General features: G+C 40.6%; 1 protein-coding gene across 2 annotated transcripts in view; it reads right to left on the reverse strand.

The window, feature by feature from the left end:
• LOC121503387 (alpha-1,6-mannosylglycoprotein 6-beta-N-acetylglucosaminyltransferase B-like) overlaps positions 1-26779 on the reverse strand; it is a 141534-nt gene extending 114755 nt beyond the window's left edge. For both annotated transcript variants that reach the window (XR_005991368.1, XM_041777771.1), the window contains exons 1-2: positions 26437-26779; positions 19104-19216 (exon numbers count right to left, since the gene is read on the reverse strand). Coding sequence is in view for 1 of the 2 variants with exons in the window: in XM_041777771.1 (XP_041633705.1) it covers positions 19104-19216; positions 26437-26504 (181 nt within the window). In the remaining variant the exon portion in view is untranslated. The remainder of the gene's footprint in view (positions 1-19103; positions 19217-26436) is intronic.
• Between the last annotated feature and the right edge of the window lie 677 nt (positions 26780-27456).

Below are 27456 nucleotides of genomic sequence, written 5' to 3' on the forward strand. Positions count from 1 at the left end.
ACGGCTACAACATGGCTACAACACAGGCTTTAACATGGCTACAACAGATCTTTAACACGGCTACAACATGGCTACAACACAGGCTTTAACATGGCTACAACAGATCTTTAACACGGCTACAACATGGCTACAACACAGGCTTTAACATGGCTACAACACATCTTTAACACAGCTACAACACATCTTTAACACGGCTACAACATGGCTACAACACAGGCTTTAACATGGCTACAACACATCTTTAACACGGCTACAACATGGCTACAACACAGGCTTTAACATGGCTACAACACATCTTTAACACAGCTACAACACATCTTTAACACGGCTACAACATGGCTACAACACAGGCTTTAACATGGCTACAACACATCTTTAACACGGCTACAACATGGCTACAACACAGGCTTTAACATGGCTACAACACATCTTTAACACGGCTTTAACATGGCTACAACACAGGCTTTAACATGGCTACAACACAGGCTTTAACATGGCTACAACACAGGAGTTAACATTTTGGCCGTTATTATGCTGAGACAAAGATTGACAAAGATTTCATTATTAAAGGTCACATATTTCATTCTTTAACACTGGTCTCAGAGGTCTCCAAATATTATTATTGTTGCAAAACTATTTCCAAATGCGTACAAAGATCTGCGCATAAATCTGCAAATGCGTTGACAGGTTTCCAATTGCGTGCACAAAGCCACAAATATGTGTACAGTCCTGCAATTAATCTCAAAGATTTTCCATTCTGCAAAAAGAAATTTTTACACATTAGCAAACAGTTTTGCGACAATAATAGCTCCATACATTTATTCCCCCTTTATGAACTACAATAAAACTCAGGTTTTAAATAGGGTTGTCAAGATTTATCAGTCTGCAGGGCTGATAGATCACCTCCTCTCCAGGTAAATCAGCCAACCTGGGGAAAAAATAACTTTTTTTGTAAAATGATGAGATTATACCAGATGGATGTAGAAATTATCTGATAAAACAGTAGCATGCAGGTCCACCTAGAGCTTTGACAGACTAAATCTCCTCCTTCCTTGCAAAGAACTTGAATAAACTCAGCTGCTTGGAGGTGAAATAACTACTTTACGCATAATCAACCTGATTTAATGTTCGGAGAGTTTATGCCTTTTATTGATTAGACTATTTTCACTGTCTGGCCTGAATCATTTTCTTTTCTGTCTGTTAATTACAGTTAATTAGCCCTATAAATGAACACATAATGATTGAGTCATCATTGTGTGACTCAGTTGTCCTCAGGAGGTTTTTGTTCTATTCAGTTGAACAAAGGGAGGGAAAGCATGCTGGTGACTGAGTAAGGATGGCTTTTGTGCTCCTTTAATCAGGTTACAACGCCCCCTGTAGGAGATCCCAGCACACTGCAAAGCTAAGAAGACTGTCCTAACACTAAACCAGCTGCTAGAGCAAAACACAACAATAGCAGATCCCTAACAGAGCTCTAACAAGAGGCACAGGATACACAGATTTCCTCAAGTGCACACAAAATCATGCAGAAAAATCCAGATAACCAGCAGCACAGCTACAGAATCAGAGTTTCTACATTTAGTAACCAATTCATCAACAAAACAATTGATTCACAGTGTGCCATGATTTATTTATGTAAAAAAAAAAAAAAAAACTCTTTGCTCCTCTCTGGCACAAGTGAGAGGATAATAAATAAATCCTGTCATGTGTGATTCGCTGGCAGGCTGGGGTGCTCAGGGTCAGCCCTCTCCATCTCACCTGACAGCTGGAGAAATTCATACAATCCCATCAGCGCTGCACATGCACAGAGAGGGAGCTTCTCCCTGCATGCTCCACTCACTCTTAATTCAAATATTCATTACAAAAACGGCTGATTGAAATGGAGTTTCTCTCTTCTTTTTGGCACCTACGTGGGGAGCTGACGGATCCAAGAGCTTTCAGGAGCTGAAAAACGTCTGTCACTTCTTCTGCCTGAGCTGCTGCAGCCTCTTATTGGAAAAGACAGAATGGAAAATGAGAACTACCACTAACACTATCGCTCTTAAAGCTGGCTCCCTGCAGCTTTAATTAATGCCTATATCTGTAGATCTTGCATTTACTTATATTAAGATCATCAAAACGTCCCACACCCTAAAGCTGTACATCTACCTGCTGTTTCACCCTGTGTTTGCATTTGTGTCATGAAGGTTTTTCTACATATTCTTGTCTGTACATGACCATAAACAGATGAAACAGTACTGTTAATTTCATATCATCAGAATGACAGAGGCTCCATAATACCATCATGGAAGTGACGGTTTCAGACTATATGTCTTCTTCCTCCGCCCCAGCTGCCTTTTTTAGAGCTGAATGCTTGCTGCACCCTCATATTCAAATGCACGCTACTATGAATTAATCGCTTTTGAACTAATTTTGTTGTATTCAGCATGCATTGTCATAAATGTATCTTGGGATTCTAGCTATGTGCTTCCTGGAGAGTCAAAGCATGCTGCTGACTAACCCAGGGAGCTTCTTTAGAGCAGAGCCTTCTCCACCAAGTAAAACTGCAGATCCATTTTGCAATAAAATGCTCAAATGTTTGACAAGAGTGTTCCTGACTGGAATGTAGTTTGTTTAGTGGAGCAGAGTGAAGGCAGGTGGGAGTTACCACCGGCCCTTGTGTACCCATAATACTTAGCAACTGCGCAATTAAACAGACAACTTTTGGAGTTTCAGTTCCACCCACTTTCCCAAATGAGTTTGTCTGCAACTTTCCACAGTTTATAACAATAAAGAAATAATCCTCAATCAAATAAAATTAAAAACATGACCATTCTCTACTGCAGGGGTTCTAAAACTTTCCAGCCCATGACCCCCAAAATAAAAGGTGCTTGAGTCCAGAGACTCCAACTGTACCTGAAGGTGGCTGAACACAGAATACACAAAAACTGAACATTCTAGAGGAGTCATGTGCAGACAAGGCCGTCCTCGTTGAGAGGAGCCAGATGAGGTGGCTCGGGCATCTGGTCCGGATGCCTCCTGGACGCCTCCCTGGTGAGGTTTTCCAGGCAAGTCCCACTGGGAGGAGGCCCCAGGGAAGACCCAGGATACGCTAGAAAGACTATGTCGCCTGGCTGGCCTGGGAACGCCTTGGGATCCCCTGGGAAGAGCTGGACGAGGTGGCCAGAGAGGGAAGTCTGGGCTTCCCTGCTTAGGCTGCTGACCCCGTGACCCGATCTTGGATAATCGGAAGAAGATGGATGGATGGATGGATTATCTACAGAAACTGGCACTGATAGCCCGCTAATCGAGAATAATGTGTCCCCTTTTCTAAATCCAGTTGTCTGTGACTTGACAAGCTGAATCACAGTAAACTACAACACACTGATGCTGCCAAGGCTCGCTTCAGAGTCCTGCGACGCTTACGCTTGACAGCTGGCCACATAGTGCACATGTACGTTTTTAGAAAGTGTCATTTTCCCTGTTTACACGGAGATGGGGGCATTTTGGAAAACTTCCACTGGAGCCTGTTTCCAAAATGTTCCATTTCCAGGTGCCAAAACGCCGTTCTCATGTAAATGGACCGCCAGAATGCTACAAAAGTCTTTTTCACCTGAAAACGTTGTCATGTAAACAGGGCCTAAGACTACACAGTTCAGACAGATTATCTTGAGGTCATTAAAATAATAAATATATTTCCCCAGCCCTATCTTAATCTATCCTAGAGAGCAGAGGACAAACCCCCATTCAGAGAGAGGCAGTGAGGTGTTTTCCTGTTCTGTGCTGCTGCAGTGTTTATTGATTTAATACAGCTTTACATGGCGGCTACATTTTCTCAGTGAGAGCAGACGAGCACATTCAGAAGGCGAGTAAAGTCGGATTCAAACGCAGCAAACACACTCCCACAAACACACCAGCGTTCCAGCATACAGTCTTTTCCAGGACGGCAGTTTTGTAGTTTTATTCCCTTTCATGCTCTCACTCCAACACCGAGCACAGCCATGAAAATAAGATGAGCATTTGCATAAACATATTTCTGTTTCCACACAGAAAATTCCACCATGAATGCAGAAAAGAAACAACAGGAATAGAAAATGCTACCGAAAGCATGTCTGGAAGTGAACTTCATGACCCAGTTTCTAATCACTCACCCTACACAGCTGGAAATTCCTGATAAACAATATATACGCTGCAAAAATAGGCTGAAATCTGACTACCAAATTCACTCCACACTACTGTTTTCAACAATACCACATAGGAGGCTGCTCAGTGTTGTTAGTGGATTCGTTTTATGGGGAGACATGGAGTTTCTGTGTTTACTAAATGTTTGAGCACTTCAATGCATGCTCTGATAAGGGTTAGAATACTGCAGCTAATTTAAAGCAGTAATGCCAATCACAGCTGGAATGTTAAACCTCCTGCTGCTCCCCACAGGGGACCATCGACAACCCAGAAGTCTGCAGCAACGTCTACTCACCAGGGATGCTACAACACTGGGATTTTCAACTTCGATATGTTTAAAATAAAAAATATGTTATGGTGAACTTATTTTAGAAGCAAATATGCTCAAAAAACTGTAGATAAACCATGTTTGCCACCCACACACCATCACCAGTCAACAGCAGGCCACCACACCTCACAGATAAACCAGTGAGAACACTGTATCTGATTACAATATCTCTCTATGCAGATGACACTGTTCTGCACAGTTCTATCGACAGTCTGCTAACTTAACTCTTCTTCAACACCAGCAACAAGACATTTGTGCATCATTCAGCGGGGATCTGGAGTGGAAATAACCCTGCAGCGGACGCTTAACCAAAATAAATAAAAGCCATTTTTAACCAATAAATGAACAAATAAAAAGACAAATACATAGACATATGGTGTTTCACTTACATTTCCAACTTTGTTCATCAGTCAGTGGACAACACAACCGTGTCTGTCAACAATATCTTCCCCCTCAAATACAAGGAACAGTCATACAGCTAGCCACGATCACTACCCACAGCCAATCACAGCTCTTTCTCTCAACACACACAGAGGTCCATTCAAATTTGATGTACTGCTGACTGTGCAGGCTAGCAAATTATTTGAGACCTTTATTTGACTCAGAACATGACTCAGCAAATAGAAGCAGCAGTGTTACTCAACCCTGCTCAACCAAAGGGCCAAACGGTTGAACTGGAAAAGCACCTGGAGAGCACAGACCTCCGCCTTTAGCCCTATCTCCCAATAGTACAGAATCCTTTAAAAAATTCCTGGATCCAGACGGTGATCCGAATCACTCCCAAAATCTAATCAGTTCTTCCTTATGCCATTTCTGACAGTTCCTGAAAATTTCATCAAAATCCATTCATAACTTTTTGAGTTATGTTGCTAACAAACAAACAAACCCTGCTGATCAATAACCTCCTTGGCGGAGGTAAAAATACATTTGCAAGAGCCACAATCTAAGTGGTGAAAAGTGGCAATTAAAATAAGTTAAAAGTGGCAAAAATAGTAAAAAAAGCAGCAAACACTGGGAGAAAAGTGGAAAAAATGGGTGTGAAGCGACTAAAATGGGCAAAAATCAGAAAAAGGTGGGAAAATGGGCAAAAAGTAGCATTTAATAACAAAAGGCAGCTTAAAAGGGTGAGAAGTGGCAAAAAAATGAATTACAGGTGGCAAAAATGGTCCAAAAGTGGCAAAAAGGTTGAGAAAAATGAATGAAAAGTGACTAAAATGGGCAAAAATTGGAAAAAGCTGGATGAAAGTGTCAAACGGGAGAAAAAAGACAAAAAGAAGTGGCAAAAATGGGTGAAAAGTGGCAAAAAATGAGTTACAGGTGGCAAAAATGGACAAAACGGCTAGCTTCAAGAGGAGAAACAAGTAAGAGGCAGTGATTTATGGTTCAAAAGTGATTTTACCATTGATAAACTGTGTCACTTCCTGTCGTGTACGACAGCGCCGGTCTGGAAGGCGTTTTAATGATCACATTCAGAGACAAACTGTCACCCAGCCTCCATTCCTTGCTGCTGCAGTGGGACCTTTGGTTCTTCTTTGCTGCTCTGAAACGGTAGCTTGTGCATGCAGCATTTTCAGGTAGAGAAGAAGAATTGATTTATGGTTTATATTGCTAACAGTTGGCATGGCTAAATGAAGCAAAATTAAACCAAATGGTGACAGATTGGTGCATAAACTGATGTGCTCGCCGATACCAACACCTGCATTTTAAACAGCTGATAACCAACACCTTGGTATCTGAACATCCCTAACATGTTGACATTTCAGTACCTACAAATCTGTGGAACAGTGTTGACAAAGTGCTGAAGTAACAATAGTAGATTGTAGATCAGTCTCTAAATTTCTATCAATTACAGCTGAATGAAATAAAGCATCCATCTGAGACGTGTATTTGTTAAGAATCACTCACCAACCCTCAGTTCAACCCCCCACCTGCAGCACAATCCATGAGAAAATCACTCCTTTCCCACCAGGTGACTGAGAGAGAGAAGAATGAGCCATCATCTTTAATTCACATTTCTCTTTTTCTTCTTCTTCCAGGCTGACAGGCCAGGCAGCCGGCTGCATATTAATTTCCAGTTATTCTTGACTGCCAGCGAGGCAACATCAGAAGCAAAAGGTCAGTTTATTTTATCTGGAACACTCTGAAGAGAAGGAGCCGAGCGCTTCTATTTCTAGATGATTGTTTATCTGGTTTTTAATAAAAAACATTTCTCATAAAAGAACCCATGCTCACAGCTCTGATGGACCTGCAAATACCACAGCCCCGCGAGGAGCTGTGTTGGTTTGGACAATTTTAATGCATCACGGCGAGGAGAGCGCTGAGCCATGTAATAAAAAGTTCCAGCAGTGTCTAAAGGCTGGCCGGGATGCTCCCTGCACACCTGAGGCTCTGCTGCTCCAATAAGAGGTGGATTTAAGACTTTCAGGCAGTGAGATGAGATACAAACTCCAGGGTTAATATAAGACACTGATGCTGGAGAACATAAAACTGCAGTTTCCTGAGTGCCCACTAGAGGCTGGCTCTAAAAATAAGGCTTTTTGTCAGTGACCTAAAACCAAAAACCTATGTTTTCAAAAATATCCACAGATACAATCCTGTGCAGAAGTTTAGGCATGTAGGGCTGACAGCATCGGTTTGTCTGAGCCTTTTTACACCTGGTAATACGTCCAGAGACCGCCAGCGGTTTCCGTGCCCTTGTGACATCCACAGCATGACTAGGGCAACCCATCAACCCACCTGGGTGGTACCCTAGGATGTGCTTACCCTCCACATCCACCCCTTACACCATCGTAAAGGTGGGGGCTTTTTTTCATCAGATTGTTGTCCCATGCCCCTGGACATCCAGAGCACTGCCAGGGTTGTGTCAATCCTCCATCCCCCCCCCGAAGATGCACGCTTACTCTCCACGTCTACGCCTCACCTCAGCCTCAGATTTTAGTCCAAACAGGTGTTGCACACTTGGACAAAAACAGGGACTTCCAGGTGTGCATGGGTTCGTTTAATAAACCTTTGACTGTAAATACAAGAACACAAGCACATCAGTTAAGCATGAAATCATATCAGCGGGCATCTCTGTCTACTGCACAACATGTACACTTACTCGCTCACTGGCACCAGTGCTAATAAATATATTCCGTCATTCACACTCACACTGAAAATATTCTGCACACTCACACAGTACAAATTAAAGCAGGAAGTCTGATAATCTACTGGCATCTTCGCGGGCAAAATACGTCAGGCATGTTTTTTCATTGTTTATGTGGAAAAAAAAGCCGGTGGAAGAAGATTTCTGGTTTTGTCCTTTTCTACGCCACCTTTCTTCTTGGTTGCCGTTTGTTTGTGACGACAGCGCCCCTTAGGGGCAGAGGTTGTAGATGGTCTGACCGTTTGGTCCGTTTGACTAAGAGCAGTGAGAACGCGAACCAAGCCAAAGGACAGTGCAACAATGCCGCAATTTATGCTCCAAAACGTACAGAGTCCCTCGGACTATCAGGTGTGAAAACAACCTAGGACCAAATACCTGGATCTTTGATTTGGCTCTAGAGACGTGCCTTCCCAGCGATTCAGGCTCCTCACTCCCCAAGTAAAGATCCCCCAAAGGCAAGGGAAATTTATTCAGACATTTGTTTATCGCAGTGTTGATATTAGGTACCAGCAATTCAATATATAGAGTTAGGAATACACCACGTTGCTACAGTCATGGATGAAAGTATTGGCACCCCTGGAATTTTTCCAGAAAATACACCATTTCTCCCAGATATTGTTGCAATTACAAATGTTTTTGGGATACACATGTTTTTGCTTTTATGTGCATTGGAGCAACACAAAAAATCCTAAGAAAAAAAAAATTGACATAATTTTACACAAAACTCAAAAAATGGGCTGGACAAAATGATTGTCCCCCTTTTAAAACTGTGGGTAAATCATTTTATTTCAAGCATGTGATGCTCATTTAAACTCACCTGTGGCAGTAACAGGTGCTGGCAATCTAGAAATCACACCTGAAGCCAGTTAGAATGTCTAAAAGTTGACTCAACCTTTGTGTTGTGTGTCTGTGTGTGTCACACTAAGCATGGAGAAGAGAAAGAAGAGCCCAGAATTGTCTGAGGACTTAAGAAGTAAAACTGTGGAAAAATATGAACAATCTCAAGGTTAAAGACCATCTCCAGAGATCTAGAAATTCCTTTGTCCACTGTGTGTAATATAATCAAGAAGTTTATAACCCATGGAGCTGTGGCTGATCTCCCTGGATGTGGACAGAAGAGAAAAAATGACAAAAGAATGCAACACAGGATAGTTGGAATGGTGGATAAACATCCTCAGTCATCTTCCACACAAATTCAGGCTGTCCTGCAGACTCAGGGTGCAAAAGTGTCAGCTGGGACCATACGTGGTCATCTGAATGAGATGAAGCGCTATGGCAGTTATTTTTTTTCCAAGGGTTTGAAACCAAATATTAAGTTGAGGGTGCCAACAATTTTGATCGGCCAATTTTTTGAGTTTTGTGTAAAATTATGTCAATGTTGTTTTTTTCTTCAGATTTTTTGTGTTGCTCCAATGCACATAAAGGAAATAAACACATGTATACCAAAAACATTTGTAACTGCAACAATATATGGGAGAAATGGTGTGTTTTCTGGAAAAATTCCAGGGGTGCCAATACTTTCGTCCATGACTGTATGTATTAAAACTATTTTGACACCTCAGAAACAAAAATAGAAGTCCTTGACACCCAGTATTGAGTCATCTCTTGTTTTCAATCACCAAATAACACACAAAACCCTCCTACACACAGTCTAAATTATTCAAATGTATTTATAATGTGTTGGTGAAAAGTGTTGACACTGAAAATTCCAAAAGGTTTAATAGTTTGAGCTAAATATTCGATAGTCTTTATGCAGCAGGTTTTGCTAATTTTCCATACTATCAGTTGTTAAAATGATTAATTCTATTGTTTAAAAGTGTTGTGCTAAAGAGTACCAAGGATTTCTAAAACCTTAATCTGCCTTTTGTCCCTTCCTACCATCTTCTCCTTGAGGAGGAGCACTAATGTGTTCGCCTGCAGAAAAACAGAGTTTTTCCATCTGTGACTGCCGGATGCTTAGAGGAAAAAAAAGCTCGCAGGTAAGAGAAGCAGAGCGCATTAACATCCCAACCATTTAGTCTGCTCTGACCAAGAAAAAGCCTGAAAGCTTCCTCGGCCTCCTTTTGTGTGAAAGCTGCATTTAGAGCCCCGAGGTAAAGGGACACGCTGTGAAGGTGGTCTTCAAAGAGCTTATTAGGAAGCTACAGTACACCTCTGCAGCCTTTAAGATATCTGGGATCAAATGCCTCAGCCTTTCAAACCTCCCACTTTGGCAGAAATAGCCTCCCCCCCGCCCCCTGCCTTCTTTTTAACATCATTAGTTTCCTCTACCTTCAAAGGGAGGTAATGAAGAAAGCGCACGCATTTTCAATCTGGATACAGCTCCGTGTCCAAATACAACTACGAGGCTTTTTTAGTCTCTGGGCTCTGAGAGTGCTACGCTTTCAAACAGTAATTTAACTCTCATTTTTACAGGAGATAAAAACTCTGAGAGAGAAACGAGGATGTTTTAATGAGTAGGGACAACAAAAGATGGTCGAAAAGCTTCAAGCATCTTAGAGTAGAGCTGTTTGGATAAAACTGTTAAATGTTGATCCCATTCTAGTGAAAATCCACCAGGATCAGCCCAACGGCAACAAGTCCAAGGCATCCAGTCTTTGGTGTTCTCTTGATTTCATTCATCAATTATTGTCAACAAACCTGTGATGGCACACTGAACTCACGTCAAGATCAAAAATGATGTTAAACTACACCTGAGGTTAACTTTCATTTCTTTCTTGCTGAGGTGTGACAGGCTTCTTCTGACAACACCGCATTTCCACCAAGAAAAGTAACAACTACGGGCTTTCATTGTAAAGAACCTAGTGTACTGAGTACTGTACTGTAGTGCAGGGGTTCTCAACCTTTTCAGCCAGGACCCCCAAAATAAAGGTACCAGAGCCCGGGGACCCCCACTGTACCTGAAGGTGGTTGAACACAGACATGCACATTCTAGAATAGTCATGTGGAGACAAAGCTGTACATAAGGGGTATACAGGGGAGAGCTTTCAGGGGCCCAGCCAAACTGGGGGCCCATGGAGGTCAACAAAACCATGGTCTGTTGTAAAGTTAAGCATTGATATCCTTATCTTATATTTAACCTGAAAAAATAACCACTCTTATCAATGAATCAAGTCTCTTTGTTAAATCATTTGTGTTGTATATTGCCTTTTTAAAGATGTTAATCTATTTTATAAATAATAATAATAATAATTAAAATGGGTTAGAAATTGAAAAAATGAGCTAATAATGACAAAAAAAATGGAGGGAAAGGTGGTGAAATTGCATTTTAAAAGTAGCAGAAATGGGTTAGAAGTGGCAAAAATTATGTAAGAATGGCAAAAAATAACCGAAAAAAGGCAAAAATGGGCATAAATATTGGTAAAATTGAATTAAAAGTGGCTGAAAAGGCTTTAAATTGGCAAAAATGGGTGGAAACCTGGTGAAATGGGAAGAAAAATCGATATGAACTGGCAAAATAGTGCTGACTGAAAAAGAAAAAAAGGCAGAAATGGGTCAAACTGGCATATCTGATAGTGAAATGTGGTTAAAATGGGAAAAAATGGGCATAAAAAGTAGAAAAATGGGGATAATAGTGGCAATTATGGGTCAACAGAATGGCAAGAATTGGTTTAGAAGTGGCAAAAAAAGTGGTGGAAAGGCTTTAAAATGGCAAAAATAAGCATTAAATGCCAAAAATGTGTTAAAATTTGATTTGTGGGAGAAAATGATGAAAACTGATTAAGATTTGGCAAAATTGGTGTAAAGTAGCAACAGAGGAATTTAAAAAATATTATAAGTTTTTTTTTAGGGAATCTGGAGACCTCCTTTCAGTGTCTGGCGACGTTCAAGGGGGTTCAGACCCCAAGGTTGAGAACCTTGGGGTCAGCAACTGCATGTTGCTGTTATTACAGACTTTAAAGAGGAGAGGATTTTACCTTATTGCTCTGCTTCACATGACTTTTACTGACACGAATGACGTTTGGCTTTTTTTCTGGCTGCTCTTTAATGTCAGAATGAATTAAGCTGTTGTCACATATCACTCTGCTATACTAGCAGTGGCATCAGTTAGGCTGTGTGCTCTACTACACATGCATGTAAACAGAAATTCTGCTGGTGACAGTATTGACACCAGTTTATCACCCACCACTTACAGAGTGGATCTGAATCATGCCAGAGACCCCGTCCTCAGGCAGACCTGTACGTCACACTTGCATGATGTATACGGAGCCAGACTTTGAGGTCAAGAGTACTCAGAAAAAGAAATTACCCCAGTGTAGAGTTTTTAAAGTTCTGCTACTTTTCAATATCAGTTGTTCAAATATCAGAGACTGCACCATTTATCAAAAAACATAAAAATGTTGGCGTTTCTATAAAATAAGACTGTGACAGGGAGCAGAGCCGTAGAGAAATGTATGCGGACTGAAGAATTGGAGGGAAACAGGCAGGCAGTGAGAGGAGAGAGCGATGCCGGCGGCAGAAAGACAATAATTACATATTTCTCTTCTAACCTTTTGCTCCCAGGCAATCGTTGCCATTCAGAGGAGCAACAATAAATGAGGCAGTTGCTCCTCTCGGCGCTGCCTGGCCGTTCTGTTTACCCTTTTAGTTTCAAAACACTCTGCTGCCTCCACTGCTTGCATGAATCTTTTACATTTCCTGCATGAGTGCATGTTGCAGACATGTTTGCGTACAGACCGTCTCCCCTGCATCTCTCCGCAGCATCCAGCAGCAGCTCGGCCTCGTCTCGCTGGGCGCGTGCAGGATCTGGATTAGTATTTCCAGCTCATTCATTACACCGACTCTCCGTGCAGCTAATCGTCATTCCACAAATGCACATGAACACAAATACACAAACACACGCAGCAAACAGAGGGTGAAAATTTTCACAGGCTGGCTCTCGCTGGTTAGCGGCCAGGCAGCGTTTAATGAGCTGGAGGCCAGATGCTTTCCCCCGACTGCAGCTTATGAGTAGTTAATTAATCAGACAGCTTTCCTTTCCTATACACCCCCACTCGTCCTTCTCTGTTTGTCTCGGCTTCACCATGAACCAGCCAGGCGTGGATTATCTCACATATAGGTGGAATCCTTGAATGATCTCAACAGAAAACACCTGCAGCATTTGCTGATAGATTCACTGCATTATAACACCTACAGAGTCGCTCTTCTTCTCTGTCCGTGTGACTCAGTAAGGTCGTTCTGATGAATGCACCAGACGTTGATACTTCCTAACATGTAGCATCAGGTAATAATGACTGTAGCAAACAATGCACCAACCAAACAGACAATCAGTAGAGGTGTGAGGAATATCAAAACCACTTGAGATGCAAACATTCCAAATTATTATGCAAATTGGATTTTAGTGTCATAAACATTCAATTTTTTGTTAGATGGATGGTATTGTGTCTCATGGTTCTTTGGATCACTAAAATCAATCTCAGACACCTGTGATAGTTTGCCAGGTGAGCCCAATTAAAGGACAACTACTTAAGAAGGACGTTCCAGAGGCTTGCAGTCGTTCATAAACCTACTATTCAGCCCCCCCAACCAATGCTCACAAGCAGAAACGGTTGCAGTGGGCCCAGAAGTACATGAAGACTTATTTTCAAACTGTCTTGTTTACTGATGAGTGCTGTGCAACCCTGGATGGTCCAGATGGAGGAGTAGGGGATGGTTGGTGGATGGCCACCATGTCCCAACAAGGAGGGGGCGGAGTCATGTTTTGGACCAGAATCATGGAGAGAGAGCTGGTAGGCCCCTTTAGGGTCCCTGAAGGTGTGAAAATGACCTCGGCAAAGTATAGAGAGGGCACTTTCACATTAGGCCCAGTTGTTTCAAACTGCTCCATGGCACGATTTCTCCCCCTCCCCTTGGCTTGCTTTCACACTAGCAACATCGAACCATACTGGGCCCACTTGCGTATTTACTCAGTCTGAAACAGCAGGTGGCAGTATGCAGGTAGCTGGCTTACAGCCCCGCAAAGAAGGTGAAGGAAGAAGAAGCTACCATGGCAACCACTGGGGTCATGACCTCAGCGAAGATTGTTTTTGATTTGACCTGGCAAAAAGTCCATCCTGCAGCCGTGGATGATTAAAATCACTTTTTAAGATGCCAGCAACTTCACTCTACGTATCTGCACATCTACGTGCAGATCAGAGGATTACATGGGCTCGTGCTACGCAGATACAGCGGTTTTTGAGGTGACAGGAGACTTTTATTGCCTTTGTACCTCCTCTCACTGACTCCAACTTGTGTTCATCTGTAAGGTGAGTCACAACAGACCGCAAATGTGCCAAAAATGTGAACAAACTGCCGCACTGTGGAAGGAGGTTTAGTTATTACGATGACGTCATAAAGCTGATACGGCGCTCTGTCCTGTATCCGAGCACGGTTGCATTCACATCTCATCGGAACCGTGCCAGAGTCCACTTGAACTGCGCCAGAGCCCACCTGCCAAATGGGCCCGGGCCCGGTGCCCAGGCACGGTTCGTTTGCATTCACACTACCGAAATGAACCGGACTTTGGGCTCAAGTGCACTCAGACCTGGGACCGGGCCCCTAGTGTGAAAGCACCCAGAGTTTCTGACTGACCACTTTCTTCCATGATACAAAAAGAAGAACCATGCCTTCTGTAGCAAAATGATCTTCATGCATGACAATGCACCATCTCATGATGTAAGTCACGATCATCAACATCTCAAGAAATAAAGGCTTGAAATATTTCACTTCATGTGTAATGCGTCTATAATATATGGGTTTCACTTTCTGAAATGAGTGACAAAAAATATTGAACATTTTCATGATATTCTAAGATTTTGATGTGTACCTGTATCTGATACTGCTCTTAAGTGTCAGAGTGAAACCTGCTGATGACTGGACTCAGACTGGATGTTGTCCATTACCTATCACTCAGCAATGCCAATGGTGACATTGGTGATATCTCAATATGCATGCAACACATGCATTTGAAATGGTGATTATGGTGTTGCAAAAATTCATTTGTGGAAGAAATTCTACCAGTGAAGGTACTGACAGTGGTTTACTGGCCACCACTTACAGATGCAGAGCAACAGCCATCATAATGAAATCCAAGGATGCACAGTATCATCAGCATTTTTGCAGACATGTACAAACAATATATCAGGTGTTAATTTTTGCCAATGTACATATGTTTATGGAGTTTTAGGTCTGAACTACATTCATAAAGGCATTGATATCAGTATAAGCAAAAGTGAACCTGTAAATATCTGCAGAAATTCATTGTCATGCCTTCCTTAAAATTAAAGACTGTAAATCTCTGCCAATCCCTACCCTAAACTAAGTTCCTGTGATGTATAAAGAAATGAATGGACAGGTAGATTAAGCAGCAGGCCCTTGACACTGACCCTGCCCTCGCAGAGATCATCAAATCAACCCCAAGCCAGACAGCAATCCAAACTTTTCATAGAGGAACTTGTTATCTTTCTCATCACGTTCTGTGTTTGCTCACTGTGAGGCTGCATATCAACCACCACAGCACGAGCCATCAGGGAGAGTCTGTGTTAGCTCTCGGACTATTGTCTCTCACCTTTTTATCTCTGCCTGGCACAGTGTTGACTCTGCGTGTTATCCTCGCCTCTGTGACCGATACCAGCCGGCACGGGAAGGACCGTTGGTGCTATCTGTCAAAACCCCACTGAGGAGACGTGTCGACTGTGGCTTTGGTTTGACTATTCAAATGATGCAGCAATAAGTCCGTTCTGCTGAACAATGCAGCCCATCTCTGAGCTAATTAGAGAACAGCTTATTGTCATGGGCTTTGTTCTTCAGGATGGAACGATAGTGTTGAAACAATTCAACTCACACACACGAGTGTGTTTTGTATTCTGCTAGTGATTCTGATACTTAGACTCTGATATCTGCTGATGCTGAGTATTTCTGCAGCAGTAGTATGAAAATGAAAAAGCATATTCCCTATAAAGAATAGGATTTAAACTCTAATAATTGCAACACTATAATAGCACATTCTTTAATGTTGCTGTGGTGACAAAGCCTTGAGCTGGAGGTTGTTTGTGATCCAGTCTATCTGTACCATTCTTGTGAACATGGGATCTCATTTATTAAATTTTGTAAAAATGCTCAACCAGAGTTCAGGATAAACTTTCTAAATATTTGTAGGTTGTAGGTCAAGGTCATTGGGCTTCATGATCATCTCTCTAATTTAACACCAGAATCCATCTGGATGCACTACATTGGATTTGCTGATTTCCAGCCAGGCCATTTAAGCTGACAAAGGCTAATGGGTGCTTTCTGAGACACTTCAAGTAATTTGTACATCAAGCCACGGCTTAAATAAGCTAATATTCAGAACTTATATATGTCGATTTTCACAACCAATATGGGCCAAAATTGGCAGCTGATGAATGCCAATATTTACAGCTGATATAAACAAATATATATTGCTGATATAGACTGAAATTTACGGCTGAAATAGACTAATTTATATAGCTGAAATAGGCTGATATTTACTGCTGATGTAGGCTGATATTTACAGCTGATATAGGCCAACATTTACAGCTCATATAGGCCGATATTTACAACTGATGTAGACAAATATATACAGCTGTATAGGCCAATATATACTGCTGATATAGGCTAATATTTACAGCTCATATAGGCCAATATTTACAACTGATATAGGCTGATAATTACAGCTGATATAGGCTGATATTAACAGCTCATATAGGCCAATATTTACAGCATATATAGGCTGATATTTACAACTGATGTAGACAAATATATACAGCTCATATAGAGCTGATATAGACTGATATTTACAGCTGATATAGGCCAATATTTACAGCTCATATTGGCTGATATTTACAACTGATGTAGACAAATATATACAGATATATACAGCTGATATAGGCCAATATATACAACTGATAGGGGCTAATATTTACAGCTCATATAGGCCAATATTTACAGCTTATATAGGCCAATATTTACAACTGATATAGGCTGATATTTACAGCTAATATAGGCTGATATTTACAACTGATGTAGACAAATATATACTGCTGATATAGGCCAATATATACAGCTGATATAGGCAAATATTTACAGCTTATATAGGCCAATTTATACAGCTAATATAGGCCAATATATACAGCTGATATAGGCCAATATATACAGTTGATATAGGCCAATATATACAGCTGATATAGGCCAACATTTACAGCTCATATAGGCCGATATTTACAACTGATGTAGACAAATATATACAGCTGTATAGGCCAATATATACTGCTGATATAGGCTAATATTTACAGCTCATATAGGCCAATATTTACAACTGATATAGGCTGATAATTACAGCTGATATAGGCTGATATTAACAGCTCATATAGGCCAATATTTACAGCATATATAGGCTGATATTTACAACTGATGTAGACAAATATATACAGCTCATATAGAGCTGATATAGACTGATATTTACAGCTGATATAGGCCAATATTTACAGCTCATATTGGCTGATATTTACAACTGATGTAGACAAATATATACAGATATATACAGCTGATATAGGCCAATATATACAACTGATAGGGGCTAATATTTACAGCTCATATAGGCCAATATTTACAGCTTATATAGGCCAATATTTACAACTGATATAGGCTGATATTTACAGCTAATATAGGCTGATATTTACAACTGATGTAGACAAATATATACTGCTGATATAGGCCAATATATACAGCTGATATAGGCAAATATTTACAGCTTATATAGGCCAATTTATACAGCTAATATAGGCCAATATATACAGCTGATATAGGCCAATATATACAGCTGATATAGGCCAATATTTACAGCTCATATAGGCCAATATTTACAACTGATATAGGCTGATGTTTACAGCTGATATAGACCAATATATACAGCTTATATGGGCCAATATTTACAGCTTATATAGGCCAATAATTACAGCTTATAAAGGCCAATATTTACAACTGATATAGGCCAATATATACAGTTGATATAGGCAAATATTTACAGCTCATATAGGCTGATATATACAGCTGATATAGGCAAGATATACAGCTGATATAGGCTGATATTTACAGCTTATATAGGCTGATATTTACAGCTTATATAGGCTGATATTTACAGCTCATATAGGCAGATATATACAGCTGATATAGGCTGATATTGACGTCTGGTGTAGACAAATATATACAGCTGATAGAGGCAAATATTTACAGCTCATATAGGCTGATATATACAGCTGATATAGGCTGATATTTACAGCTTTTATAGGCTGATATTTACAGCTTATATAGGCTGATATTTACAGCTTTTATAGGCTGATATTTACAGCTCATATAGGCTGATATATACAGCTGATATAGGCAAATATATACAGCTGATATAGGCTGATATTTACAGCTTACATAGGCTGATATTTACAGCTTTTATAGGCTGATATTTACAGCTCATATAGGCTGATATATACAGCTGATATAGGCTGATATTTACAGCTTTTATAGGCTGATATTTACAGCTTATATAGGCTGATATTTACAGCTTTTATAGGCTGATATTTACAGCTCATATAGGCTGATATATACAGCTGATATAGGCAAATATATACAGTTGATATAGAACCTTATTTGCTGCCAATATAGGTAGCAGCTCCATGTAGTGTACTGTAGCATAATTAGCACATAGCAAGGTTAAATATCTTAGCCAATTAATGGCATTAATGGCTTACAGTATATGCTTGGATGTAAGTCTTGGTCCATGGTGTAGAATCTTTGAATTTTCTTTGATAAATGATTGTGACCTTAAAGATGAATGGCACAATGTACACCCCTAATTTAAAGGAGACTTTTAATCAGCTAAAAAGTGCATCATTTATCATTTGAATAAACCTTTTCCTGCTTTGTGATCTCAGATCTGTCCTTAAACAACATGACTGTAGTTATACTACAGCTGTATCCAACCGAGTAATTTGATTGGACGAGAGGCATTTAAAACAGAGCTTGCATTCTTTTAAAAAAGGCAGAAAATTATCATGGTATTTAAAATTTAGACAACCTTGATCTTGAAAATCTTCTGCATGAGCTGAAATAAGTGCCGACAGGCTCAACATAGCTGAGTTTAAAAAAAAGACTCTCAAAGTTTCCCCTCTGCCTCTACAAACTCTCATCTCCCTGTGAAACGGCTAAAAATGAGTTAGTGTGGGTCAGTGGGAGGTCATATGGGCACCGAGCAGAGATGAAAGTGAGTGTTTAAAACGAAAGAGGTGAGGATGAGAGGAGAGAGCAGCGTCTTCCCCCCCGACACGCTCCCGATGAGCAAAGTGAGCAGGTCGCTCGTCCTGCTGGTGGCAATCAAGGAAACCCCACGAAGCTCTCAGCATGTTCCCGGCCTGTTCGTTACACAGAGGAGAGAGAGAGAGGCGACAGAGCTGCACCGACATGGAGCAGAGAGTGTCTTACCTTCTGTTCGCACTGTAAACGGTGAATCTCCGGGTCTCTTGGCTGAAAACTGGCCCCCCAGAGAGGTCATTAGGAAGCACAGGCTGAAGAAGCCGATCCCCAACACAAAGATCCTGCAGGGAGGGAGGCAAAGCAGGAGGAGGATTAGGTGGCATGGCAAGGTGAGAGTCTAAGAGACAGGCAGAGGAAGAGCGACAGGCTAGATGAGGACAGAAAACTACCAGAGCAGCGTTTAGATCCTAGAAAAGCTCCTTCACACATCAGCAATTTCACTTTATTTTATAAGCTTTGTTGGCAGAAATGTGAGCAGGGATATAACGCCTAAGCATGAAGAGACAATCTGATTACAAAGAAGAGAAAGAAACAAAAACATGTTCATGACTAAACAATGAATGTTTCAGAGAGTGTGTTTGTGTCTCAAGGATCCCATAAAGTTTATCGTCTTTAACAAAGATGCAAGAACACAAAACGAAATAAAATTAGAAACGAAGGGCTCGGCTGAAAGAAAGAATTAATAGAAAAATGCTCCACAGAGCACAAATGAGAGTCTGTAATTGTGTTTGAAAGTTTGTTCAAGGTCTTTCTTTGTTTGGAATCAATGTTTCTGTGTCGATTTGTCTGTGTGCAAACGTGAGGATTTCCAGACCTCAGAATTTCTTCTCTACAGTTGCAGATGAGCTGGTTCTGTTGGTTTCTACAGCCAGAGTTCAAGTACCTCAGGGTCTACCAGAGAGGGTAGAATAAACCGTGAAATTGATAGGCAGATTGGTGCAGCATCAGCAGTATTTTCAGTGTACCAGACCATCATGGTGGAGAGGGAGCTGAGCCAGGAGGCAAAGCTTTTAATACACCGGTCAATCTATGTTCCATCCCTCACCTATGGTCATGAACTCTGGGTAATGTCTGAAAGAATGAGATCGCAGATCTGAGCAGTTGAGATGAGATTGCTTCAGAGAGGGTCTGGGCTCAGCCTAAGAGAAGGGTGAGGAGCTCGGACACTTGGGGGATCTCATAGTAGAATCACTTTGTTTCAAAAAGGAGTCAGATAAAGTCAGTTATCTTATCAGGTTGTCTACTAGTCACCTCCCTTTGGAAGTCCTCAAGGCATGTCCAACTGTTAGCAGACCCTGGGGACCCAGAACTCATTAGAGGGAAAGATGGATGGATGGATGGATGGATGGATGGATGGATGGATCAATGGAAGGATGGATGATGGATGCATGGATGGATGGATGGATGTATCAGTGAATGAATGGAAAAATGGATGCATGCATGCAGGGATGGATGGATGGATGGAAGCATGGATGGATGCATGAATGCATGCATGGATGGATGGATGGATGGATGAAAAAATGAATGCATGCATGCAGGGATGCATGGATGGATGGATGATGGATGATGGATGGATGGATGGATGGATGGATGCATGCATGCAGGGATGCATGGATGGATGGATGATGGATGATGGATGGATGGATGGATGGATGGATGCATGCATGCAGGGATGGATGGATGGATGTATTTTTTTATTCAAGAAGTAATAAATTAAAAGTGTTCTTAAAGTTATGATTTAAGTTAACATTTCTGCTCCCCTGTTTCATTTCATAAGTCAAGCATAAGTTTGTTGAGTCTTAGGCAGAACGATAGGTTTGGGTATCAGTAACAGAAGTTATTTCAAAATAAGGGCAGGTATGATATCAGCAAAAACAGCATTTCTTGCATCTCTTTTTTAAGTGCTTCACAGTTCACAGAAACGGCACACTGAAGACTTTTCTTGGACAAAAAAGAGGTCTCTACTCAGGAAGTCATTAAAACATGTTTCCCTCTGTGGGAGAGCCCACCACAAACCTACTGCATCTGAACAGCAGTGTGCTTATAATCTAAATTTTACTCTAATTTTGCTGCTATAGATTTTTAAATTGATGCTTTTATTTTGGTAAATCTGGTAAATTCTCTCCGTCTGTTACTGGAATGTTATGTTGGGATACATCTGCTCCACTGGGGTATTCTGGGGCATCTAAGGTTACAAAGTGCAGTCTTACTCTTTCTTTATGGCGTCAGGATGTGAGCAGAATCCACGGCCATCACTCCAGGTCTTTGCTTTGTGAGGCTCCTCAGAGCGTAGAAATACTTTCATATTGTACAAACCAGCCCATGGAAAGAGCTTTGTGCACTCGCTTGACTGTGTCATATCAAATAAAGCATTACATGGACGCTGTGGTTCTCTGCCTCACACTGTGTTCAGCCAGCTAACATCTCAAATAAAAGCTTTAAATTACAGCCCAATGGAACACTTTCTGCAGAAAGAGAATTGTCAAGCTCTCAGCTTTGAAAGCAAAATGCTGCGGACACATCAGCTCAACAGTGAAATGTCTGCTCATTCCAAAAGTCCTGCAGAGAAAATGCCAGAAACAACGCTTCTGTAGAGAATCTTTAATTGAAATGGAAAGGAGAGGGTTGTCATGATACCAGAATGATAAACCGACATATGACTGTAGTGAAAACAAATGATAATACCTGTTTCAATACCAAAACAACAAAAAGAAGCCCTAAGTGCTAACAATTGACAATGCACAAATATATTGTGCACTTCAGACAGTGTGCAGGTGGGTTCATTCCCCTCCAGTGCAGCCGTCTAATGAAATAGATGTAATTCTTTAAGCTTTTGCACCTTTTTGGGTCAGCAGAAGTCTCAGCCAGACCACGTGTGGGTACTGGTCTGGAAGCTAAAGCCTTCCAAGATGCCCTTTAACAAGACAACAAAACCCCAGCTGCTGGGGCGCCTCTTCCTGTGCAGTCGCTCTCTTTGGCCCTGTTTATATTTTACATGAACAATCCATTCTGAGCAATCAGATCCTGAGTGACTGCTCGTTATACCATGCATCCATACTCTGCATTAATGATCAGTCTTCAGTGACGGCCTGATGTCAGAAGTCACTGTCGCTCCTACTGTGTGCAGTGAAGCTGCAGCTGATAAGAATGAATGAAAGTGAATCAGCCGTGAGCTAAGAGGCCAGTAGGGCCTTTAAACAGCTTTTCTCCCTCATGTAGTTATTAACACGCTCAAAAGGACACAGTGATAGGTACGACGGAGTCATGATGGGTCGTTAACGGACAAGTCGGTTCAAAGAGCTGGCTCCTGTTCGAAAAGAAGTTTCTAGAGATGCCTGGATTGTGGAAATCAGGTGCACAACCAAAAAAGACTTGCAGGAAAACTGAAGGGTCAGTACTCAAAAATGTCCTCTAAAGCTCTTTTAGTTCAAATATCTCTGTCAGGGACAATGCTAGGCAAGACGATTCTAAATCAAGGGCTGCACAGTGGCATGGGGTGCACTGTTGCAGCAAGAAGGTCTCTGGTTTGTTTCCCGGTCAGGGCCTTCCTGGGCGGAATTTGCACATTGTTCCTGTGCATGCATGGGTTCTCACCCGGTTCTCTGACTTCCTCCCACCACCAAAAATATGCTCATTAGGCTAACTGGTGCCTCCAAATTGGCCGTAAGAGTTGTTGGTTGTTTCTATATGTCAGATCTGGGGTTGAACGGCCAGGGCGCACCCTGCCTCTTACCCAGTGACAACTGGGATAGGGTTTACGCCAAGCTGTAAAGAAAATAAAGATGCTAAACCACATAATGCATCCATCACAACAGCATGGCATCACAGTAGAAGAGTCTGGTTGCAGCCTGCCTGCAGTCAAGTCCTTTCATGGCAGAAAACATTTGAAGCATCAACAAATCAGAAATCTGGCATGACAAAAACTAGACTAAAACTAACAAAAACAGATCGGTGACAACTAAAACTGACAAAACCTAAGTTTAGTTTTTGTCTAGATGACTAAAACTAGACTAAAATGTAATGTTGTTTTCGCCAGACATTCGAAATCCATGATATTTCTCCACTGTGGCTGAATCTGTCAAAAAACAATTCAGCGGTATCTATTCTGCCTCTCAGCTGTAGAAAGCAAGCAAAAAGTTAATGAAAAGCATCAAACATCCTGTTGAATTCTGGGAAAACCTGCTGCTCTCTGAGTCCCAGATTTCAGTGATTTAATATACAGACATGCTGCTGCTTCCTCTCTCAGATCAATACTCACTTTATCACTCTGCTCTTATTCAATGCCAGAGATTCCTGTGACACTAATCACTGCATGTTTATCAGACTTGGCTGTTTCCTCCCCCACAAGGAAGAATGATGATGACCTGTATCTTTTTAGTTTTACCCCTACTGGATATTCAGAACCCCATTTATCCTGGGAAAGGCTCTCCTAACATTCTGATGCTTCAAGTCCTGCCAATATTCAAGTTTTGGTATCATGACAGCCCTACTTTCTAGCGCTGGGATCTGGGTTCTTAATAAAACCTGAACTCATATATAACATCTCTGCTCAGTCTAGTGACTTCAGAGATGCTTCATTTGCTTTCAACTTGTGGAAAAACACAGTTATAAAGGGGGGATGCTAATTATGGCACAGCAGGTGTCATGCTGTTACAATTAACACCAAATCAGGCTGACCCTGCAGGGCCTCTACATCAAACACAGATTATCAGTTAGTTAAAATCAAAATCTACCAAAACCAGAATTTAAACCATGCCAAAAAATAGAGGACCCAGTCAGCCAACCCTGGTTAAATCTGTGTTTCCCTTCATCAAAAATTGCAAGAAAACTCCTGCACACGGTCTAAATGTCCTAGTCATTACATTTTAATGAGCTCCATGTCAGCACCAAATTGCTACCAGTGATTTCGTGCAGTTTCGATGGTAAAAAGGAGTTCACTTGAAACTTTTAATCACTGACAGCAAGAAATGATTCCAGACTGGATGCTTTAGGTTTCTATTATAGGTGTCACTCTATTAAACAGACATGAATACTGTTTGATTTTACCTATGATCATAACATGCATCAGCAAAAGCCTGCAGAATGCTCCTAGACAGGAAGGGGGATTACAAATATGCAAATGCAGAAATATTATATTGTTGCAAAAAGACTCCTGCAAACTTTCTAAATGGCACAAAACATTGGCATCATTTCAGTATGTAAATATTGCAATGCACTTGTGCAGTTCAAAACTGTGCAGAAAAACCCAATACTGGCTACAGAGGACATCTATGCTTCTTGCTGTGGTATAAAAATAGATATCAGAGTATCATATCACAATTTATAAATCTTATATTGTGAGCACAGGAGTCCTGCAACTTCAGTACAAACCAGTCATGGAGCCAGAATTTTAAACTTCAGTATGATATGCCGATGATTTTGGGCAGCTTAGACGGTGTGCAGGAGTCTGCCTGCAACTTAAGATAACTGAAAACAAGAAATCAAACAACACTAGATGACTATGTAGATCAATACAGTTCAATTATGCCTAGTATGACATCATGTAATCAAAACATCACTGTTTTAACACTGTTTTTTACTATTCCATCAAAATTAGGGCTGAACGATTTGCAAAAATAATCTAATTGCAATTTTTTCCTGCAATATTGGGATTTGAAATGCGATTATTTAGGTTCCTCATTTTTTTCTGTTGTTCAACAAACATGAGCAAGAAATCATTCTATATTATAATAAGTACAATATTAGATAAGTTAAACCAGGGCTAAATTTAGGGAAAAAAATATCTAACTGCCATTTTGGCTCATATAGCAAATTTGATATCAATTGCTTTATTGAAGGGATGATCATTTCTCTTATTCTTCTCATTTTGATGAAGAAAAATAAATACATGAGCAAGAAAAGTAAGATTTTTCTAAAAAATTAAATAAATACAAATATACTTGAAGGTTTGAATAACGTATAAAGTAGTGATAACGTGTGGCTCTTTTATGTCCAAAATTTAAATATCATTCCCCCAGAAAACCTTGAATAAAGGAAACTTTTTTGCCCTTTTTCACCATTTTCCCACTTTTTACCTATTTAAGCTACCTTTTGCCTTTGAAAACCACTTTTTTCCTACTTTTTTGCCACTTTTTTGCCACTTTTATCCCATTTTTGCCTATAAGGGCTATCTTTTGCCATTTAACACCACTTTTTTTCCTACTTTTTTGCCCCTTTAGACACTTTTTTTGCAACTTTTTACCCATTTTTTGCCATTTTTATCAAATTTTTGCCATTTTTCACCCAATTTTCTCCACATTTTCACCCATTCAAGCTACCTTTTGTCATTAAATACCACTTTCTCCTAGTTTTTGCCCATTTTAGCCAATCTTGACTGTTTTTTGCCCATTTTAGTCACTCATTTTTTTCATGGTTTTGCCACTTTTGTACCATTTTATGCCAATTGTTACTCATTTTTGTCACTTCTTACCCATTTTTGCTACTTTCTGACCCTTTTTTCACTTTGCCTACCCATTTTCACCCATTTTTGTTGCTTTTTGACCATTTTTGCCACCTTTAACTTATTTCTATTGCTACTTAAGCTGTTTTTGCCACTTTTCACCTCTTAGATTGTGGTTCTTGCAAAGATATTTTTCAACTATTTGGCTCTTTGGTGGAGCAGGGTTGAGTAACGCTGGTATAAAGGATAAAAAAGAAAAAAAGATTCCAGCTGGTTTTGACACTTCTCAGGTCAAAGAAATATTGCACTGTCTGCGATTTGAATACTGCAGCATGCCAAATTGCAATTTAATCTAATTTGTGATTAACTGCCCAGCCCTAGTCTAAATGTCAGATTCTGGCACTGTAGATTTTAGAGGTTCTGCAGAAAGTCAAAAAAATTTAGACTTGGACACTAAGACAACCAATATCCTGTGATTTCTTCCTTTTAATTTGCAAAACTGCAGACAAACACCTGCAAACCCCATAAAAACTCTGCTGACATTGGTGTCTGTGGTAACAGTCCCAGTAGACTGAGCTATTTGGACAGTGAGTAGGGTTTACCTAAACTTTGTTAAAGTTCATCATCTCCTCTATTTCACTTTTCACTTTTATTTATCATTATAATAAAGGAGACTGTTGTTTAAATCATGTTGTATTGGAAAAGTATTGCACATTTTGATCATTTTACAAGTATGCATCAAATTTCCTGCTGTGTGGAGGAGTAAGTAAAGTCATTGCAGCCTCTTTCAGTTCTTTATTATGTTTTATTGATCCACAGTCGTCCATGCAGAGTTTATTAGTTTTAAGTATGGATATTTTGACAACCCTAAACTCTAACTGCAGACACACATGAGCTAGACTTTACATTCTGTCCTTTCTTTGTGTTTACCTGATGACTTTTTAACTTCTGTGTTTTTTTCTTGCATTATTAAAATTTCAGGCTGTTTTTAATCTTTTATGGCAGATCAAATGTAAAGATTATGTCTCACGGTAGAGAGTAGGAAAGGTAGGCTGGTCTCACCTGAACGGTTTGAAAGTGAGAAGGCATCTCCTCAGCATAATGAAAAGCTCGCTGCTGGTTGTGATCATTGTCCACTCACGTCCTCAGCTCTCCTGCTCATGGTGCACTTTTAATCACAGCTCAACTTTTATCCACGGAGCTCCACGGAGCGAGATAAGGACGCAGGTAACTTCCAACTTCAGCTCCAAGCCCGCACAGCGCCGAGTCCTGCTGCAGAGCTCAAACAACCACCGCTACGGCAGCTGCAGAGGGACAAACAACACCAGCAGACACGGGCTCTCCTTAAATCAGCGATGATAAAAATCCAGACATTAACCGGAGATGAGGAGAGCGTTAACGCAGCACTGATGAGTTCACGGACTCCCTCTGAATGAATGAAGCGGAGACTGAAGCTCGTGAGTGAGCGGAGCTCCTCTGCTGTGGCTCCTTTACTCACAGCGCCCCCTATCGACTCAACACCTGATGGTGCTGTTAGTGTGTGGATGAGAGGAGAGAAACAGCAGAGATGAGGAGTCACCTCTGAGAGGAGGAAGAGTTTCATGTGTTATTTACCTCCAGAATAAAGTCAGTAAAGTCAGAACAGGATTTGTGGAAAAAACTAAATGTTCAAAAGAAAAGTGTCAAAAAACAACAACAAGTTTCAGCTGACCTTTCCCCAATACTTTTATTTTTCAACTTTTTTCCTCAAAAAGTTTTCACTTGTTTATTCATATCTTTACCTTTTCTTCACTTTATCATTTTTTCCAAACATTTTGACTTTTGACATTTTCAACTTTTTTCTGAGTATTTCCCTTCTTTTTCTTTTATAAAGTTTGAGTTTATATCAGGCGTGTTGACTTTTTTCTCAAAATTTTTTACTTTCTGATCAACAATTTGATGTTTTTTGACTGTGTCCGTTGTTCTTTTCTCAACATTTTTTTTTCTACAATTTGACATTTTTTCCTTATTTTTCTCAAAATTTGTGTTCACATTATTCTGACCTGTTTTGACATTTTAACATTTAATTTTCAATTTTTCCAT

This window comes from Cheilinus undulatus, linkage group 21, assembly GCF_018320785.1.
Source record: "Cheilinus undulatus linkage group 21, ASM1832078v1, whole genome shotgun sequence".
Taxonomy (NCBI): domain Eukaryota; kingdom Metazoa; phylum Chordata; class Actinopteri; order Labriformes; family Labridae; genus Cheilinus; species Cheilinus undulatus.